This window comes from Amblyomma maculatum, chromosome 2 (assembly GCF_055883805.1).
Source record: "Amblyomma maculatum isolate TAMU_Amacu chromosome 2, ASM5588380v1, whole genome shotgun sequence".
NCBI classification, from domain to species: domain Eukaryota; kingdom Metazoa; phylum Arthropoda; class Arachnida; order Ixodida; family Ixodidae; genus Amblyomma; species Amblyomma maculatum.
The window spans coordinates 74,442,102-74,462,604 of NC_139345.1; the positions used below are offsets into that span (position 1 = coordinate 74,442,102).

At 48.8% G+C, this 20,503-nt stretch overlaps 1 protein-coding gene across 2 annotated transcripts in view; it reads right to left on the minus strand.

The window, feature by feature from the left end:
• Positions 1-6,243: 6,243 nt before the first annotated feature.
• Positions 6,244-20,503, minus strand: part of LOC146199025 (uncharacterized) — a 102,218-nt gene continuing 87,958 nt past the window's right edge. The window contains exons 8-12 of one of the 2 annotated variants that reach the window (XM_084594498.1): positions 20,170-20,473; positions 19,075-19,416; positions 17,975-18,163; positions 17,120-17,405; positions 6,244-15,269 (exon numbers count right to left, since the gene is read on the minus strand). In XM_084594498.1, the coding sequence (XP_084450624.1) occupies positions 14,976-15,269; positions 17,120-17,405; positions 17,975-18,163; positions 19,075-19,416; positions 20,170-20,473 (1,415 nt within the window). In that variant the 3' untranslated portion in view covers positions 6,244-14,975. The remainder of the gene's footprint in view (positions 15,270-17,119; positions 17,406-17,974; positions 18,164-19,074; positions 19,417-20,169; positions 20,474-20,503) is intronic. The other variant, XM_084594499.1, reaches the window with a different exon arrangement.

Sequence of the window (20,503 nt, forward strand, 5' to 3'; positions counted from 1 at the left end):
ATGCAGCGCCTTAAGAATCGAATCACGCATACGCGATGCGGCACTCATGATCGGCGACGCGCGACCATTAATTTCCTTGAGCGTTCACTATAACTACTATACAAACGTGACCGCAATGCGGCATGCCATACCGCGTGCAATTCAAGGATGCCCACGTAACGAGGCGGAAAGCCGACTCGCGAACGTGCTCTATCGCTCCAAAGTCTGCCGGTGTGTCTCGTCGGCGAACGATCATATATGGCACAACAATGGTAGAGATAACGAGAGACGACAGAACGACCACGAGACGTCTGCAGAGTGCAACCGGGGCTTTCACTATATTTCACAGCGCACAGCAAGCTATCAATGTCGGCTATATGAAAAGAAGGCTACCTGGCAATTAAAACCGCGAAATTACTTGTAAACTTCATATTTTTGCTAATTTGGCGGTAAAACAACTTTTGAAGAATGTAATTAACATGAAGCTTCGGACGAGATTGCAACGAGCTCAGCTCATTTGTGGGACAAAGTGGCCAAACACATCGCCCCGTATAAACGACGAAGAACCGAGAATTACCGGCCGTACGATCAAATGAGTGCAACATGAATGAAAGCATTCGAAGTGAGACGAGTGCGTCTTGTAGAATAAATCTGCGGGGCCCATTCTATTGCATATAATTGTCTTTCGTTCATGTACCGACAGCCTTTCTCAGAATGTTTGATATCCCAAAGTGACTGAGGGTAAAGTGAAAACACCCCGCCGCGGCTAAGAGGCTAAGATGCCCGCCTACTTTACCAGAGTACCCGAGTTCGAACCCGACCGCCGTCGGCTGCGTTTCGATGGAGACGAAACGGAAAGGCGTCCGCCTTCTGTGCGATGTCAGCGCACGTTAAAGATCCCCAGGTGGTCGAAATTACTCCGGAGCACTTCACTAGGGCATCTCCTTCTCTCTTTCCTCTTTAGCTCCCACCTTCCTCCCTTCCCTTACAACGCGGTTAAGGTGTCCACGAAACAAGTGTGGCAGATACTGTGCCTTTCCTGTGAACCAATTATTATTGTTATTGAAGTAAAAAGTCCCAGGAGCTCACTTCTGGACAACGCCGACCGGTTCCTAGCATCACCTGCGGGCTAGGATCTCTCGAAGCTAGGTGAGAGAAACTCAAGCCCTCACCCCTCCGAAAGTTAGCACTTCCACGGATGCTGCGATACAGCGATAGCTTATCTTCTTTGTATTAGAATATATTAAAGTTTCATCACCTTAGTGCAAATAGTAAGTTGTAGCTGTCGAGATGAGTCATTGAGTGTGTCAGTAGAGAAAAATTATCATTTCAAAACTAATGAACGTGTACTAACCGTCTGTGCTTAGATAACTTCTAGGTAGTTCATTGTGCAGCATAAGGCAAATTGTGGGTTCTGAATGACATTTTTTGTAAAACTCTGAGCAATTTAAAAACTAACTTAATATTCGCTGTTGTGATTATATGTCACATATTTGATATTTTCTTTATCTTACAGAAAACATAGGAATCATTAAAATATGTTTTGTTCTAAACAAAATTTTGGTCCAGAAACCACCTTGAAAGCAGCCTCTGGCAGAAGAGTTTGGAAATGGTAGTTTTCCTAACGATTTTGCTCTTGCAAAAAGCGTGAACTGAGAAAAATGGGTTCAGATATTTCAGAACATGTTATTCGAATGTATGGCCTAAATGCATAAATCAAAGTACCCTGGTGCATACGTTGGGCTGTCTTTTTCAACATGACACTCCTCTGTGCCGATTGCTTCCAGGCGCCTCACTTTTATTTCAGCTTTAGAGCTGTCTAGCGCCCTTGTCTGCACTCACGAAATGCTTTCCTTGTCTGCTTTATGGGCGCGCCTCTTCATATAGGATCAATATTCCATATCCAGCTTGTCGAGCACCTTGGCTAGTAAGGCTCCCAGTGGTGGGAAACAGCATTCGAAGGTTACGTTCTGCGTTTTAGTCAATCCAAGATTATATTTCGGTTTAACAGCCAATCCGCTGTTGCCATAGGCCCAAATTTGTCTTGTCTTTCAGTATCTATATTTAGTTGTCTGCTGTACTCTCAATAGCAAGTCATTTTTGACTAGAGCACGCTAAAAACAAGCATTCTAACTAGGGGATACACTCCACGTTCAGTTTCTTGCCCGTTATGCGGCTGCGTCTTGAAATCACCGTTCATAGGAGCTTTTGGTGGTGAGTGCACACATCACGCAAAAAAAGTCAATTTTTTCACTGCGCAGGCGCAAATCAACCTTGGTCAGAAGTTTCTTCAGTACTTGCACAATACAAAACAACAAAATTTAAAAACACGTTGTTTGGTAAAAATTGTGATTTCAGCCCCGCATCCCCCCTTAAGGATACGTCAAATGCCATCGAAAAATATTGCGTGGAAAATGTAGAGTTCATTAATAGGAGTCCATTAAATGCAGAGAACAAGACGCACCTACGATTTGCAGCGCGTTCATTTTCTGTTTCGTCTCGCCACACTTCTCCTTTTGTAAGCAGCCCGTGGAACAAGGTTGGAATGACATGCACCGAAGAAAATGGCTTCGAGACATTACGACACGTTACCATTAGGGAACTAAACAAGCCATTGCGACGGTACTGTCAGCGTCCTTGCAAACGTTTGCAAAGAGCCCCCGAAGGCACATTGTGCCTCTATCAAGCCATTGTGAAGCCGTCTGTGATATGCGCCTTACCTCGATGGAAAATGGATGTCACCGCAGCAGCCAAGTTTCTGCCAATCTCAGCATAGTGACTTGTATTGTAATTTCTCTCGTTTAACCAATCTAAAGTACTCAATTTCTGCTTTTTACAGCCTTTTTAAGAGGAACAAAGCAGAATTCGCGAGCGGGAAGGAATAGGTGTGGATACAGGAGTGCTAGCTGGAGCCGCATGTCTGTTTCTCAGCTGGGCGTCACAGATTAAACAAGACCTAGCCAGGTGTTTAAGCAAGACAGATTTTCCTTTGCGAGCGCCATGCGCTATAAGTGTTAGTGGTCTCAGCACACACCACCTCTTACAGCCAAGGAAACTATACGTTGCGCAACTGAGACTATTGACAGCGACCATACGAGCCCAGGGTTCAATAACGACAGAATATCGCCAAGACCGAAGCGACTTACCTTGTGTACAATATATGCGCACCATCCGGACGTGCCGAGATTGCCGAAGTTCTGAACTATGCCCTAGACGGAAAAACAAACTTTTTTTTTTTATTTTCTCTCTCTCACTACGGCTGTGCAAATACAATAAGGGCAGCTGAACGAGCGCGGACACCGATTCGCCGTCGCAGCGGAAGCTTTGTATGTGCTGCCCCTTTTTCGGCGCGAACACCCCCGTTGAATCAGCTGACGCGATGATGATGAATAACTTTATTGACACCCGTCAAGAAAAAGATTCCTCCCCTTTCAGCAGGCTGGAATCCCTTGGGATTTAGCGGTGTCCAGGGCCAGGCGGATGATTTTTGCTTGCATTTCTTTGTTCTGGTTGATCATTAAAGCCTCCCAGGACTCCAAATTTCTGTCTGGTTCGTTTTAACTAGGACATGTCCACACCGTATGTATCATAACTGCAATTTCGTTACAGTGTCTGCACCGCGGGTCCTGTATCACCAGATGCCATCTGCTTAGTGCGAGTGGGTTGGGAAAAACCCCCGCCTGCAACTTTCTCCATATAACCTCTTTTTTTCTGCTTAGAATTTTGTCTGCTCGAGGCGGTGTCTGTTTTTCTAATCTATAATGATTGAGAATATCATGGTATGTTTTCAACCCTTCGCTCTGAAGGCCGGGGCTCCCTGCTCGACGAGACCGCACTCGTATCCCGGTGTGCAAGTCCTCGGGCCAGTGCGTGCGCTGTCTCGTTTCCTCGCAGGCCCTCGTGGGTCGGAGTTCAGACAAGGTTAATCAGTTCTGCCGGTGGCGGTACGGCAGGCAGAACTTTAACCGCTTCGGCAGATATCCTGCCGGCGTTGTAGTTACCGGTTACAAGCATCCTTACATTGTGTTGTATTGGGGAAAGCGCAATGGCCACCTTCTCTCAGCCGCTGTTGCATCCCTCTGTCGAATCCTGCTGCACGAGACCCGGTCCCGTCCTCCCTGGTTGCTAAGGCTACGAAATCCGTTCTGCGTTCCTATTTCTCCGCGTCCGTGTAAACCACGTCCTGTCTGTTTGCTAGTTTTTTTCTGTAGAGCTTTCGCTTTGTCCTTTCTTCTACCCTCATGGTGTACCGGGTGCATGTTCCTTGGAAGTGGTGGGATTCTTATTTTGTTTCTTATGTCTGTTGGGATATCCTCAGTCTGCTTTAGCCTTGCTCGAGGTTCGAAGCCTAGCTTTTCAAGTATTTTTAGTCTCGATCGGCTGCGTAGGAGTACTTGCTGCTGCGCTACTTTGGTAGCCTCAATGAGCTTGTTTAACTTGTTTGAAATCCTCATGCTGAGAATTTTCTGGGTAGATGTGTACGGAGGGAGGCCTGGTTTTGACACCTTTTCTAATTAGGATTTCAATCTTGTTTTTCCGCTTTTGCCAGCCGCAGGTATGGTGCCACGTATGTGATCCTACTAATTACAAGAAAGGTAAAGCTCTAGCGAAGCCTTCCCATCGCTTTCCCGCGTCCTTTACATTACACACTGGACTTTAACTATCGTTTCTTCGGTTCCAAGCCGAAGCAGCAGGTAAGGCGAACCAGTAGTAGTTTTCAGGAGGAGGAGAAAAGGAGGGCGGAAGGCAGGGATGTTAACCAGAAAGAATGAATTCCGGTTGGCTACCCTGCACAGGGGAAGGTGTATAGGGGATTAAAAGGGGAGGGTAGAAGAGGAGAGGAGGTGCGAAAGTCACAGTCTGTCAATCAGGCTGTCAATCAGGCCTCCCAAGCGATACCAGCACTTGTGACAAATCAGTGGAGCCGCTCACCTGAACAATACCTTCTGTGGGAATGAAAGTTGCTTTGCTTACCTCTTGCGAACAGCAAGTGACGTGCGTTGCTACTCGCTGGTTAGGATGGTAGGCGCGCATTCCTAGATCACTCCTGGAACGGGCGGGCACAACTATGCATTTCTTAGACTTGTACCATTGAAAGGAAAACAACAATGGCTAAGCATATATGGCTTACCCACGTAAAATTTCTTGCTAGAAGGAGGGGTAAAATAATGGAATTTTTTGACGGCGATCAAAACTTACAGTTCGATCGCGATCAGAAATGTCGATGGCCTTCGACTTAAATGTGTCAATCGAAAGCACTCGTGTGATATTTTGATCGAACGCGATACCCGCGCTGGGTTAACAAGACACGAGTCAGCGATATTTCCCAATCGTCTTTATTGTGCGTTCTTTCCCTGCTGCTTTTTACACATACATGGTGCAGGATACGCAACTCACGTGCACACGCAAAGACAAAAAAAAAAAAAAAAAAAAAAAAAAAAAAGTCGAGAAATAAAAACGGCAGGAAGTGTTTGGCGGATATTCTATATTTACAGAGTTTCAAGATGTCCAGAATATATGGAGGGTGCGGCAGGTTCACCTCCGCACCAGTTATTTGGCTCGAAAGTCACGCGCTCTGAATACAGTACACAGCTGCTACTGCTGTTTCCACGTCAAATATTATATACACACGTCCACATCTGGAAAATAAATGCTCGCATGAGTGCTTCTTTGTGCGTGAGTGTGCTGGCACACACGACAGCAGCGTACACTCGAACCCATACGCCTTACCCCAACATTGGACACATCTGCATTTTGAATGTCGCTGTAACTGGAAGAATCGCGCCGCGCCGATATTTTTTTTTTTTTTCACTTTTTTTTCCCCCGCGCCTCTCGACGCACACCGTACACAATTCGGAGCAGTTTTCCACTTTACATCAGCTCTAAAGCTACATCGCACGCGCTCTATAATTATTAAATATTTTAACAATCGCGAGTTGAACTTCTGGCTAGATAACACCTTCATATCTTCACATCTGCTTACGACGCTGGTCACTGCTAAACTCGTCTCGTCTAAGTGTCTGCCACACAGAAAGCTATCGCCACTAAGACGTCATACACGTCACTGCTAATATGGACACAGTTATACTCAAGCTCTGCTTTCATTGTAAAGCAGTACACTGGCAACATTAAAGTATAAGATACGCAGCTCAAGCGCAACATTTCTCGCCTCGTAAACTGCTGCTGCTTCAAGTACGCGGCTAAACCCTGGCACGAAGTATACGTTCAAAACGTGCGCTTATGCGTGCGATGTAAAAAAAAAAAAAAAAAAAAAAAAAAGAAAAAAAAGAAACAGTGCTTAGGTAGGACGCTAAGCGCTACCATCTTGTGGAAGTAGTGAGCAGTCTTGCGGATAATTCCTTCGGCATTACTGCGACATCACTTCCACCTCCCCGGGTCGCTTTGCTAATTCCTTAAAACACGGTGCACGGTCAAACCGGGCGACTTGTCGCTCTTTAATAACGAACTAGGTAGGGGAAATAGGTTTCAGCTGGACTAAACGATTACTTCCTATGTGCTCGTGTAATTTAGGTCACGCGCCTCTCCCACGACGCGCACCATTTCTGCCTGCCCGGCACTGGAATGTTCGCTTCTCTCGGGCCCCACTAAAAAAAGAAATGTGCTAGCGGCGGGAAAGCTAGGCGCGTCACCAACAGCTGCAGCTACCACGTGCACCAAACAACCTGTCGCGGAAGCATTTATTATAGCGAAAGCATACAGTCAAAAAAGAAAAAAAAATCAGACATATTCAACTAAAAGTATCTGCTAAGCATTCAGTAATAGGAGCTAACTAAAAGCATCCCATTCACGAGGACACGTTCCATTGAGACATGATGCATTCATTATTTATCCCGTTTTGTCTGTCGCAAGCATTCGTGCGAATTCAACGCGAGCAACATGGACAGAAGTTGGTTACGGACAGATCTTGGCAGTGAGCGCACTAACGCTGTACTTTTCGTCAATTGCCGACCAGACAGCCGGAAGACTTTGCTGCGACCGTCCGAAACCCGAACCTACTAAAAATCGAAAAAGAGAAATATAAGAAACGTAGCATATTCCTTTCTTGGCTACGAAATGACTGGTGAGTGGGTATAAGCATACGCTATTTGTCGCTTAGGCATTCCGGTAACCATAAATCCACAGTGACGCAGACCGAGATTGTGCAGTTCATTCTCGAAACTAGCAAGAACATCACCTGCGTCTGCGCACTCTCCAGACAGTCCACGAGAAGCAACGCGAGAGGTAGACGAAAAAGTTGCTCTCTTGACGTCTCTCTCTCCGGACGAGGCGTATACGCCTTAAATATTGTCCCGTGTATAAGTCGTTATGCTATACGGGCAACATCGTCGCATTTATGGCAGCTTGTAGCTGTGGGCTGAACTTTATCACGTTGTATACCATTTCCTCTCTCTCTCGCTCACTCTCCGTGTCAGAATAGGGGTGTGGAATAAAGCGAAAGAAATTGCACATGCCCAAACAAGTGAAAAACCACACGACGCATAACAGGAAGGGGCTTGGAGCACTCGATAACAATCACCGGATGGGAGTGGATATAGTAAACGTTGCAACATCACACGACAAAAAAAAAAAAAAAAATAAAGCAGAAGGAGGAAGTGGGAAGATAAGGGGGACGACGGAACGGAAACAATATGGTTCCACGTAAGCAGTCAGGGAAGGGCGGACCTTACCTTACTTATTTATTTATAAAATGACAAGGCGTCTCATTTCGTTTTTACTCTTTATGAAAGATTAACGGACACTACTTTAGTTTCAAGAAAGTGCGAGAGCATTGACAACGCAACCTGCCTCACTGGTACCGTCAAGGGCATCGCACAATCCTATCCACCTTCATTATCTCTCAATCAAAATTCAATGTGTTTTCATGTACACGTGACTGCTTTGTACCAGACGAAAACAGTGGACACGGCAATTTTCGCACCCCTAGGACAATAGTCGCCACTCTCGCGCTGGTAATACGACGAGACAAAATCGGGGTAAAATCAACAAAAATAACAAGTATTCTCGTATCCTACGCTGGTGTTCTAGTATGCAAAAAAAAAAAAAAAAATCCTTTCGGTAATCTTATCAACCTCATCAAACACTCGCGCGCTTAATGAAACGTTTGAACGCTTCAAATGAACAGAATTTAGAGGGCAGATACTTGAAACCTGGAGAACAACACTCGCGGTAATAAGAAGTAGACAGGAAAAACAGGAGCTTGCTGCCGCGAGACAGCGCGGGCCCTTGTGTTTACGGCAAAGACGGTCGTTCCACTGCTGACGTCATCCACATGCTTCACTCGGCTCGTATGGGCAACGACAGCAGCAACCGCCTATGCAACGGTAAAATGGATGGAAGGATGGCGTCCGGTCCTTCTAAAGGTGCGTGGCAATTTCGAGGACGCATATCATTTCTTTTGTAACTTTTATATGTAAACTTTAATCTCAAGTTCTTATCAGCCAAGGTCGGATTTTCGCCTGACAACTCGGCGCAATCAGCTTACAACGCCACCCGGCCTATATATCTATATTTATGAAATGCTCCGTGACATTATAAATGTATCCTTTCAGGTTCGAATCAGCCAGGAATGAACGTACGTCCTGAACACCAAGACATCTCCCCAGAAAAGATAGGAAGGAAAAAAAGCTTTCGTCCCAAAAAGAAAGAAAGAAAGCTCAATTCTTAAAGACTAATATTATAAGGTCAGCCTCGGTGTGTAAAATGTAGCCGAGACGAATGGTAATCGCTATGTACAGAAGAGAGATAAATGATGTCAGTGAGCGTTACAAGTTTCTTGCTGGAAGAAAAAAAAAGTGGAAAACTACAGCGCATTGTAATCGGTCTCTCTTATGCACTAATCAGTATACTGTCCAGGCGCTTACCGGATTTGCCGAATAAAACATATGGAACGACGCTTGCAGCAACGCACCGCTGCTATTAAGAACGCACAGACACACGCGAAGCAGTACACGCAAGCACTGGTCACACGCTAAAAGCTCGTACAAAAACGCGCTTTACTGGCAGTGTTATACAGCGGCAGGCCAAGCCCCTCCCAACGACAAGCAAGCTCCGCTTCCGCAACAAGATCCCGCCTTACGATACTAAGCTTGCGTGTCCGTCCACCAAAACTCCGGCTGTTGGGGGCCTCCTAAAGATCGATGTCGGCAGTCTCCAGCGTGGAGAATGGCTCGCGCGCTCCATACATATCTCTCCCATGTCGTTGTTCTCTATGTAAAAGATGTCAAGTTGGCACACTCCTCCTGTTGTTACTGAACGCAAATTACGATACTGGGAAGCATGATGAAAACGCGAGAGGTATGGAGAAAGCTATACAAACAACGCGCACCGAAATGTTTTCGAAAATAGCGTACGTTGAGCGTAATTACCTCTGATACGTTACGTTTCATCGCTTCGTATTGTACAAGGTGCTGCGAAAATTTAGGACCCGTTGGTAGACAAAAAAAAAAAAAATGTCTCTGTTATCCTTATACCTTCGATCAAGGCGAGAACGCGGGTGCACGGGCGGAGGTGGACCTCGTTCAAGGTCGGCATTAGAGGACGAGTTTTAACTTGTAGTGATCTCTTCTCGATTTTGCGAGACCCTTTCACGAAGCCGTTTAGCGAAAAAATAAATAAAACCGCCAATCAACTTCAGGAACGAATTATGCTACATGCCCTTGCACTAAGAGCAAAATGCGCAAAGGAAGGAGATGAGGCAGCGAGACGGTGCTAAGGCTTGGTTTTTTGGGTTTAACTTCCCAATGCGAAACAGGCTATAAGAGACGCAGTAATGGATGACTCAGGAAATTTTGACGACGACCCCTGGGGTTCTTTAAAGTGCGCTGACATCGCACAGCACACGGGCGCCTTGCTTTTCGCCTCCATCGAAAAGCGGCCGCAGCGGTTGAGATACGAGACGGTGGTAAGTAGCGAAGCGTCTGAATACGTAAATGTGTGCTAGTTGCAGTGGGCTTGTGACTTACTTTACGAATGAAGACGTGGAGAGGTTTTACAGTGCTAACGAAGTGAGTCGACCCAACACGGTCTATACGTTTTGAGTCGTAAATGCATTTTGAAGGCCGGACATTCTCACTCACACGAGTGTTCAAGAAAATGAAAGAAAAAGTGAGTAAAATGGAGCTTTCGACGGAGATATGGACGTTTCAATAGTTGAGTCGCGATAAATAAAAAAAATTGCGAACAGCGCGCCGCCTACGCGTCCCATCGCTTGCGTTTCGTATTATCGCCCCGTACGCAGCCTACGTAGTCACATATATGATTGTAAAGTCTCCCATAGAATGTTTACGAAGGAATATAAGAAAATGTATTATTTTTTCATGTATATATACAAGGGTTCACATATAAAATCACATAACGGTAATTATTATTTATACATCAAAATATCAATTTTTAACACTTGTGGTAGCGAATAATGTGAAAATCAATTTCTTTGCATATAAACAATCTGTTACATACGAGTGTGAAAACTGCCACGGACCTCCTTATTGATACCATTAGAGATAAAACGAGATAAAAGCATAAAAAGATCGAAAGCAGGCCAAAACTGTATGGAACAGCCAAGCAAAAAAACTAGCCGGCATGATCCATCTCGCTTATACACCAGAACAATTCCTAAAATGCATTCTTAATTAAGCCATCGTATCTTAAAAATCATCGATTCTCGCAACTTTGCACTTTCACGTACCACGCTCTGCAGTTCAGAAATATCATTTTCGCACCAACTTCCGGCCACGTCGGGCTCCCGCTATCTAAGCTCAGAGTAGATTATCTTATTCAGCTTCAACGCTGCGCGCCACACAGGTCGATTAGGGCGTCCCAACTAATCTATCAGCCCGGAAATGAAGGTATATACCATCGACGAATTACACGATTATTCAGAGATCACTTAAGCAACCGCGGCTTTCGCGGAAGGAACAGAGTAAACCAAGTCTGACAAAATTTGTGAAAATGAGGCTCACATCAGTATTTGCGAGGTCGAGCTTCGCCTACACGGAAATGTGACGCAAGGAGAGAACCTGGTTTGCAAGTTTTCGCAAACGTTTCAGCACGAAGCACTTTATAGTGTAGACGATCAGATTACATCAGGAAAAATATATTACTTCTGAATATCGCTATGGTACCGCACGACGAAAGCGCAGGGTTCCTAATCGCCCCACAAAAGCCGCGCAACCATGGCCACAACAGATTTTTTTTCTTTCTCTTTTTTTTTTCTTTTTTAGAGTTTCAGAGCCGTTATTTTCTGACCGATCGTACATCAACACAGGTTTCCACCGAGGTAACGAGCACGTACACAGTGAGGGAATCGATTTGTATGTGTACAAGTCGATCGACTGAAACAGGGGAGAACCGTCAGCGCCGGCAAGATCTAACAGACGAGCGGTCCGCTTCCACCGTTGAAAATCGAATACTGGAAGGCATCGATTCCGGATGTGTACCGTCTCGGGAAACGCCACCTCAGGCGGCATCGATCTAAACTAGCACTGACCCTACACAAGTTCACGGTTGTAAAATAAAAGGAAACAAAAATCAGCTTGAACAGGCCGGCGCGCGGACACACAGGCGTCAATTCAATATATTTTATCTAGGCTCGCACATGCAAGCGTAGCGATTCTTTTTGCTGACGTGACAAAAAAAAAAATAAAAAAAAATCGCAGTGTTACACACAACATTGCCAACAGTATGGACGAATACGAATTTTCCAACAGAGCTCTTTGATCGTACCAACGTCTCAAACTCCTCTTCTAAATCCATCTATTCCCCGTGAATTATGGCAGAGATTAGCAGCTGCAGGCGTCAGCTATAGATGCGCCAAATAACTGTTGCCCTTCGTTGTTATTTAGCCCAGAAACGAAGGAGGTTACTCCTCCATTTAAAGTTTTTAACTTAGCGCTCGCAAACTATTACATCTGCGCATTTTTGTTACTGCGCTGTTTTTTGTGGGCCGTATGCCAGGGCTGTTATCAACCATCTCGGAACAGTTTGCAACTTTACGCCGTTTCATTTTAGAATAGATGCCTATAGCGCGAGTTCTTGTTAAGTCTTGGTTTCGCGATGTTTAACAGTCTTATCTTACTGCCCACCCAGCAGCGTCAGAACAATCTGCCAACCTCCGAGGTTTGGACCCAACGGGCCAGCGAATCTGGAGATGTGAGTCCTACGGGAAGTTTCGAAATTGGAACGATCGATGAGCTCTTGTTGCCAGCGCTTCTATAGGAAGTGCGTGACGTTACGAAGCACTTTTTTCAATTCGCGTTTCTCCAACCTTGACCTCCTGAACCACGTGTCTTATGGCTTCAGTAATGACCAAGACGTCATGGGCTTACGAGAGGTTCAGCTCCTTGCTCTACTGCAGGACATATGACCAAAGAAGACAGTTATGCAGCCATAGACGCGGAGAATGCACGATTGCCACTTGAACAAAACTACCTAAATGCCTCAGATTATTACTGAGATGAAGTGGAGACCTTCTAGCAATGACAGAGTTCGTGTAAAGGATAAAATGTGACGCGCACCCCGGTGGCTGCTTCATGGTTACTTCGTCTTGCGCAAAAATAAACTAATAATAATAAACACGATAGGTACGGTAAAGTGGCACACGTGCCAGCCGGTGACCCTCACTGCTTACATTTCGCGCCCTAAGAAGAAAATTATGTTTAAAAAACTCCCTTTCCGCAGAAACTCCACAGGCTTCACTTGACATTTCCTGCTACGGATAAGTCCCTCCCTCATAAGAAGCTGCAAAATGGCTTAAAGCCATGTATGATCAAGACAAAGCATCACGAAGCTTTCGTTTCAGAGGTTTAATGGGCGGCGCCCGCCGAGCCCGTGACGAAATCACCCTCGCAGTCTAAAAAAACGTGCCTAGACCTTTCTGTGCGTTGTTCCTATAACGTCGGTGCAAACTGGCAAAGTTCGAGTTCCATTGAAGACAAGGCTGGTGGGAGGAAAATGAAGAGGAAGACGTTTTCAGAAGCGGAGTGGAAGACATCTCTCGTGTCACGCCCCTTGTGCGTTACTTACATTATACGGATAAAGGACAAATAAATTTGAAAAAAAAAAGAAGAAAAAAAAAACGATGTGACAATTGAAGTTTGCGGGGCTGACGTAAATGAGCACGGCCAGCCAACAGTCTAGGCGACCGAGATAAGGCCTCCGGTCAGGTGTCCAAGCCATGCTTCACTCTGCCGACTGTCGCAAATTTATGCTTTTATCGCCTCTGGTCGCCCTACAGCTTTAAGGGAGTAAGACGCCTAATTTCATGGGCACGAAAAGCTCGCTACAGGGAAGTATTAAAGGGAATCAACGTTTGGAATACGCTTTATAAACATCAAAATACGCACGACTGAGCTCAATTAATGTGCGAACCTATTGTTAATGGGATCAGATGATCGTTTGAAATGGCGTTCAGAGGCTCATTTTTCCATACACACGTGGCCACCACGCAATACGCAATATCGTCATCGTGCTGCGTAAACCTCGACAAGCAGAAACCTAAATTGAGACTACAGAACCCAAAGCTTGCCCGATATTAATTCACGCAGAAGCGTACCGGTGAACAGAATACACCCTGTTACAAATTACTAACGCTGCGCGCGACTTTTACAGGGATAAAAATCTGACCCATAAGCATGATGTCTCTACTGCTTTAAATGACCAGTGCAAACGCAAGGTTCTTAAAGTTATTATCCATTTTCAACAAAGTGAGTAAGAATATCGAACGAAGCAGAATGTGCTGCCTCCTGGAACTGTCAGAAAACGACCAATCAGAAAACGGCAACAAACGTACGTCCTCTGCGAGCTGATGGCGGTTTCCACCTGCTCGCTTTTCGGAAGTTCTCCGCGACCGCACGCTAGTATGCGCTATCACTTTATGAAGTGCTGGCGCCGGTCCTGCATGCATACTTTACCCGAAGCTTTGTACCGCACCCGAGTACAGCATGGTACGTACCTACGGCATCACAGGAACGTCCAAAGTATGACAACCACGAAAGACCCCCTTCTAACAAAAATAAATAAAGAAATACAAACAATTTTAGACACAGCACGCTCGAAAATGTCCCACTCGATCGCTCAAGTGCTTGATGTGACGACAATTTTCACCATGGTGAAGGAATCAATGGCCAGTCTGACAGGGCAAAGCACTCATGCCGAAGTACAGAGGGCGCCAGGCTTGTCCAAGGAGAGGAGAGCAGTGCGCTGTAATTTTGAGAGGGCGTCGCTCTGGGAGCTCGCGGGCTGCTCGTGAGCACACCCAGTGAAGTGGAGATACATAATTATAATGCCAAACACATGCACGCGCTGCACATCCGCCGTCGAATAGTGCAGTTAAACAAGACTTCGACAAGAAACCCAGGCTGCAAAGAAGTGGACGTCGACAAGCTGCTGGAAGAAAGTGAACCTTTCAAGGTATATACGCAAGATATGAAATAAAAAACAACAAAAAAAGCAAGAAAACTTTAGCTTTACGAGCTGTATAAATAAATAAATAAAAAAAAACGAGCTTTAACTGTGTCCGTGTAGAGCAGGAAAGCGAATGTGCCTGCAACCTATAAATATATATACCTCGCAAAGTTTTCTTTTTATTATTTATATTCATTCACATATCATACCTATAATTTTCCTGGGCGCCTTCTTAAAGTTTTTTTCTTTTTTTTTTTTGAAAAATAATTTCAGTTAGAAGCTCAGTCTCATCGTTTTGCCGTGCACCACTCGAACGTCCTGAACAAGCCAGACGCCCACTGCACGTGACTGCGCAAATGACTATGACAGAGCGGCGAAACAGCAGGCGCGCACGATTCTTGGAATCGCAAAACGACTCCGGCAGAGCGTGTCCATGCCCGCATATCCTCTTTGCCCGACCCAGCCACCAGCGAACTGCTTGGCGCTTCACCAGGACGGTGTCGCTTATTTGAGGGGTCAACCCCGGTGATGTGGACGACGATCGAGCCAGCTGGTGGCGGAAGAAGGAGGCGCCCTCACACGTAGAGCTTCCAGATGGAGATGGGCTGCCGGTAGAGCCCCGGGGCGCCCTGCTCTCGGCCTCCGAACACGTAGAAGCAGAGCCGCCACTGGTGCAGCTCTGTGCGTCCGCCCGGCGGGCTGCCGTGCGTCGTGCGTCCGGCGCTGCGCAGCCGCACGGGCGTGCTCTGGCAGCTCTCCTCCTTGATGGCCTGGATGGGCGCCCGCTTGGCCACCGTGGCCGTTTGGCTGCACACGGTGGCCGTCCGTTGGGACACGCGGTCCCAGGAGCGCGCGCGCTCCTTCACCACCTGCCGTAGAGGAATGTACCGCGCGACGGCGGGGTGCTAACATTAGTTCAAGAAGGCACCGGTTAAGGCGCGTGACATTCAAAAGGAAGAACGAAATAACCTGTAAACAAATTATGGGCTACACTTAAGCTCCGCCTTAAGGGCATGACGTGATAGTATTAATGACTCCGTATGCCGACTCCCCCTGCAGTTCCTCCCACTCGCGTGCATGCAGTTTCAGATTGCTTAACTACCATTCCTTTATTCTCTGCCTCTTATATCTAAAGCATTCTTATTAGCATACTGTCCTCAGCTGCCGGCCGTAGGCGAACACCCGACATAGACATGAGCTCCGCTTTAAGCGAAACGTTGATTGGTTGGGTGGTTGGTTTGTGGGGTTTAACGTCCCAAAGCGACTCAGGCTATGAGAGACGCCGTAGTGGAGGACTCCGGAAATTTCGACCACCTGGGGTTCTTTCTTTAACGTGCACTGACATCGCACAGCACACGGGCGCCTTGCTTTTCGCCTCCATCGAAAAGCGGCCGACGAGGCCGGGATTTGATCCCGCATCCTTGGGAACAGTAGTCGAGCGCCCTAACCACTGCACCACCCCGGCGGGGTATCAAAGTGCCTACATGACCCAGGAGTAATAGGGCACCTGACCCGGCATCTAAGAGGCCTGGAAGGTTGATTCCCATCGAGAAATCCGAGTTGGCAGTTTCGCAAAAACTTGTGGAAGCACGTGGTATTGCATCGAAGAATCAGAGCTCAGCACCCTGTCACCTGCCAACTACCACCTGCCGAAGCCATGCCCGTAAATTTTCGCTCACAACGCCCACAGCGCAGGATTTGCGGCAAAACGGAGCCATTAACGCCATCGCGTTAGAAATAGGTATAATTCTAACCGCTCCCCTGTGCAGCGTGAGGCATCTAAGGTCCCTTGATCGACCAGCCCATCAAGGTACCTTAGAAAGGCCGTCATCCCCCAAACGACTGCAATTTGCTGGTAGCGACGAAGCTTTAGGCTGACAGCCCATACATAGGTTTACGAAGTTACATGCTGCACACTTCACCGTCTTATCTCAAATGAACACAAACTCAGGGATTCCCCGCGTATGCGAAAAAAACCAGTGCGCAACGTCGCAAGACCATCGGAATGAGCCATCAGCCGCGAGGCCAGTGTCGTGAACGAATGGACGCAGCGCACGGTGAGAAGAACGCTCTAACTCATCAGCCGGATGTAACCACGGAAACGCATTACACGACGTTTGTGCTGGCGACTAGGATTGCGAGAAGTATATTTAATAACGCGACAGTATTAAAGACCTCGGCCTCTAGAAAATCCGGCGTCGACGCGGTCGTTGTGAGCGAACAATCACGAGCGTATACCTTTCTTGGCAAGTGGTAGTTGGCAGGCGACATGACCGGGAACTGACTGGACATCGGGCTGTGTGACGTCACGAGACCATATATGGCATGGCCGAGTTGGCAGGCGCGCCGACTCGGGGGACATTGGGATGGGAGGGTGAGATGGAGACCCCTCGAGGCCCTTGGATGCCGGGACACACACGCTAAATTTAGGCCACGAAGTGTAGCCCTCGGACGGCGATTTCTACGGGACGTCTGGCCAAGCGCATGAAACCACAGTAAACAACCTCCTGTGCTACGGACTCGCCTGCGTTTCGGAAATTTATGGCTGTCTGCACCTTTCCCACCATAGAGGCAGTGGTGAGTGCCGATCGCACAAGAACTGTGTTTATGCCCTCCACTCCTAACTCCACTCCTCTAAAAGCAAATCTGTCGCATGTGTTTCTGGGTCCCGCAGAGTAGCGCTCCCGATTGGGCCGCACTCCTGAACAAAAACAGGCACCTGTATTCCCGGCTGGGCGGCGGCACTGAAGGTGCTCAGCTCGATGGCGGCCGCCGTGGCGGCGTTGAGCGAGGTGGGCCTCGACCGGGGCCCGTGGCCCGTGAGGAAGTTCATGATGTCCCGTTGCAGCTCGGGGTCGTCCTCGGCGAACGAGTAGTAGCCCGAGCAGTGGGACGTGCTGTGCGACAGCTGCAGCGGAGTGCTGGCCGGCGCCCCGGAGCTGCTCGCGTCCGAGAACCACGTGTAGCTGCTCGTCGAGCGCCGCGGTCCGCTGCCCGCGCGGTACCTGCGCCAACGGCGAGCAGGGGGCTGTGCTCCTTCTCTCTTCGAAGACCACGCTATGCACTGGACTTCATGATCACACATATCAGGCTGTGGACCACTGTCTCGGCGAGCTGCTCCGGACCAAAATAAGGCTGCTAGTGAGGTGACAAAATGAGGGGCAGAAAAAAAGGCCGTTGCTTTGGGTCAATCTTACCTGTTTAAGTCTCAAGAACTATTTTACTCTAAATGGGATAAACGAGTGACTGACGGCTGTGAGGCAGCTCAGGCCCCTCCTCGCCTCAGTCGACCACTCGTAGCATCCGCGTAACATCCTCGTTGCCTCTTTGGTTCGATAACTACGACTTCGGGGTCCAGACTAAGCAGCCCATTCTGTAGAAACTTCTACATACGGTTGTCATAGCAAAGAGGCACGAGCAGTCCCAAAATGGGACGAAAACAACAAAGCTGAAGGCTTCAGCTAGACGAACGAATGCATTAAAACAAAGTAGGTCCTGACTTGCTGCGAAAGGCAGCGAAGCAACTTCCCACTCCTTTTTCCCACCGGCCCCTTTTTCGCTTTGAATTGTGTACCTGACGTTGCTCTGGTCAAGGTCGATGAGCAGGTCGGCGCGGGGGTCGGCGGCGTTCTCACACGGCGTGTGCTGCTGGTCGCAGCCGGTGGTCGTCGTTGGCGTGCAGCAGCAGCTGGCTCCCGCTCGTGCAGCAGCCGAGGCGGCCGCCGCCGAAGACGACACGTTGAAGGTGTTCAAGCTCTGGGAACTGCGAGGCCGACCGCATGCACGGCGATATGTCAGACTCCGCGCCGACCAAGATCTGCGCCTTTATATGCTTCAGATTCCGACCGCGTCTGGTCCACTGTGAGTAGCATCGGTACAAGGCTACCGAAGTCTCAGTACACAGGCAAGCTCTTGGCTGTTGCTTACGCAAACTTACCGAGCACTGGTATGGTTTATGGGGCTTATTTCAAATACCGCTCAGGCTATGTGAAAGGTCGTCCCCGGAAATTGGGATGAACTCATGTTCCTTAACGTGCACTGACATCGCACAGCATACGAGAGCCTTGCTTTTCGCTTCCATCGAAAAGCGGCCACCACGGTCGGGGTCGAGTCTGTGTCCTTGAGATCCATATAGTCGAGCGCACTAACCATGCACCGACCCACCACGGCGGGGCCCTTACTAAGGACTAGCGTAGCATGGTGTTCCATGCCTCATTACACGTCTAGCAGTGTTTCTAGCGGGTGCCATATATGAGCGGCGTTCAGTGACCATGAAGTGACTTGCTCAAGAGCGACCAGAGTGCTGCGCGTGGAAGGCAAAAAGTGCACAGGGCCCGCACACCAGCAGCAGAAAGACAAAACGCTAAATCAGCTACAACCTCAAAGCCTGTGCTGCCCCTTACTCGCGGTCAAGCACCTATCAGATGCATTCGTCCAGGAACGGTCACACAGCGGAACAGATGGGCTCGGGGAGTTGCTTCCCACTCCTTATAGCAGATGGAATCCAGGGTGCAGAGGGATGAGGCGGCGGGATGGGTTAGGGGAGTCAGCGGCGGTGTGGCATGGGTTCAGGGAGTTGCTTCCCATTCCTCATAGCAACGGGATCCAGGGAGCCCAGGGATGAGGTGGGGTGGGTTGGGGTTGTCAGCGGCGGTTTGGGGAGGATAGGCGCACCTTGTAATTCGTCGGGATCTGTTGCTCTGCGGCGGCGGGCTGAGCATGCCCGGCGGCACAGGCACCGAGCAGTCCCGATTGCGGGGCAGTATCTCGGACAGGGGCCGCACGCGGACGATCAGCTGGTGCCTGGGCGTAGACGCCCCGCTGCTGTCCGATGCCTCGAGTACGGCGTCCGAGCTGGCCGACTTCTGGATGGCTTGAGGAGTGGGGGCGTTGGATGCCACCCCGTCCCCTTCGAGCAGCTTCACGGTCTCGTCGCGGCGCACGCCGCCCACGGCGTAGTTTCCGCTGGAGATGCTACGCACCAGCCGGCTGCTGGACAGCTTCTCTTTTAAAGACCTGCGTCGGCATCCCCCATGGGCGGCCGCCGTGTATGCGTGTGCAAGTACGCAGGACAGTGACACGGAAGTGCGTCTAAGCAGGCTACGTCCAGAGCATGCTTTCCCAGCCACCACTAAGAGACCCCATCCCTGCATTTAGCTCTAAACTCAGGCAGAGCCAGCGGGCATGTGGCTGCGGGCGTCATACAGCGTGCACTTCAGTGTGCGCTCATGGAAGCGGTCTCAGGAAACATGAACGCATGAATGATGACGTTAGGGCGAAGACCGTGAGCGAACGATAACAGCCACCATGTGCATAACCATCGGTAGCCGCCAACACTTGTCTAAATGCAATCCAGCAGTAATCCATTAAACCGGGTCTTCCCTCGACATCATGGAAGCAGGTAGCAGACACGTGCATGAAGAATGCTTTGCCATTTCTTTATGGTGGTCCACGATACTGCCTCGCTTCCACACCACACAAAAATGATCTCGTCGTAGAGCAAAAATAGAGAAACAGTGGAAGGCCCCCAAGGTGTCTTATGTCTCAAAGATGGCAGAAATGTGTTCTGTATTTTTTTTTTTAATAAATCCAAATTGCTAGCCCCCCTACGCTCCCTACCTCACATGACTGCATATTTCTCGCAAGGCACCTGGTTAAAAATTCAAACGGAGCCGGCCATAAGAGTGTTCCGTACACCCAGAGGCACTCCACAACTTCATGCGCATCTACGCGAGTCCCCGTTTAAGGAAGAGAGGGAAGGGGCCGCACCTGAGGTTGACTTGGGCGCCGCAGCCGCCGTACGCGCAGCCCCCGTCGTCGTCGTCGTCCTCGTCTTGGGAGCCGGTGTGTTTGCTGCACAGCCGGGACACTGGGTGCACCTTGAAGCGCATCGAAGCTGCCCGGCCAGCGGGACGGGGCCGGTGCTGGGACAGCGCAGCAGCACACTCTTCTTCTTCCCGGGAGGCCACGCGGTCAGCCCATGTGGCCAGCCCTGGGTTGACCAGGGCCACGTGCCGACACCGAGGCGTCGGCACGGCGCCCTCCACGGCCACCTTCTCCCACGTTTCGCTGGCTGCACGCACAAGGGCCAGGGACTCGGCTA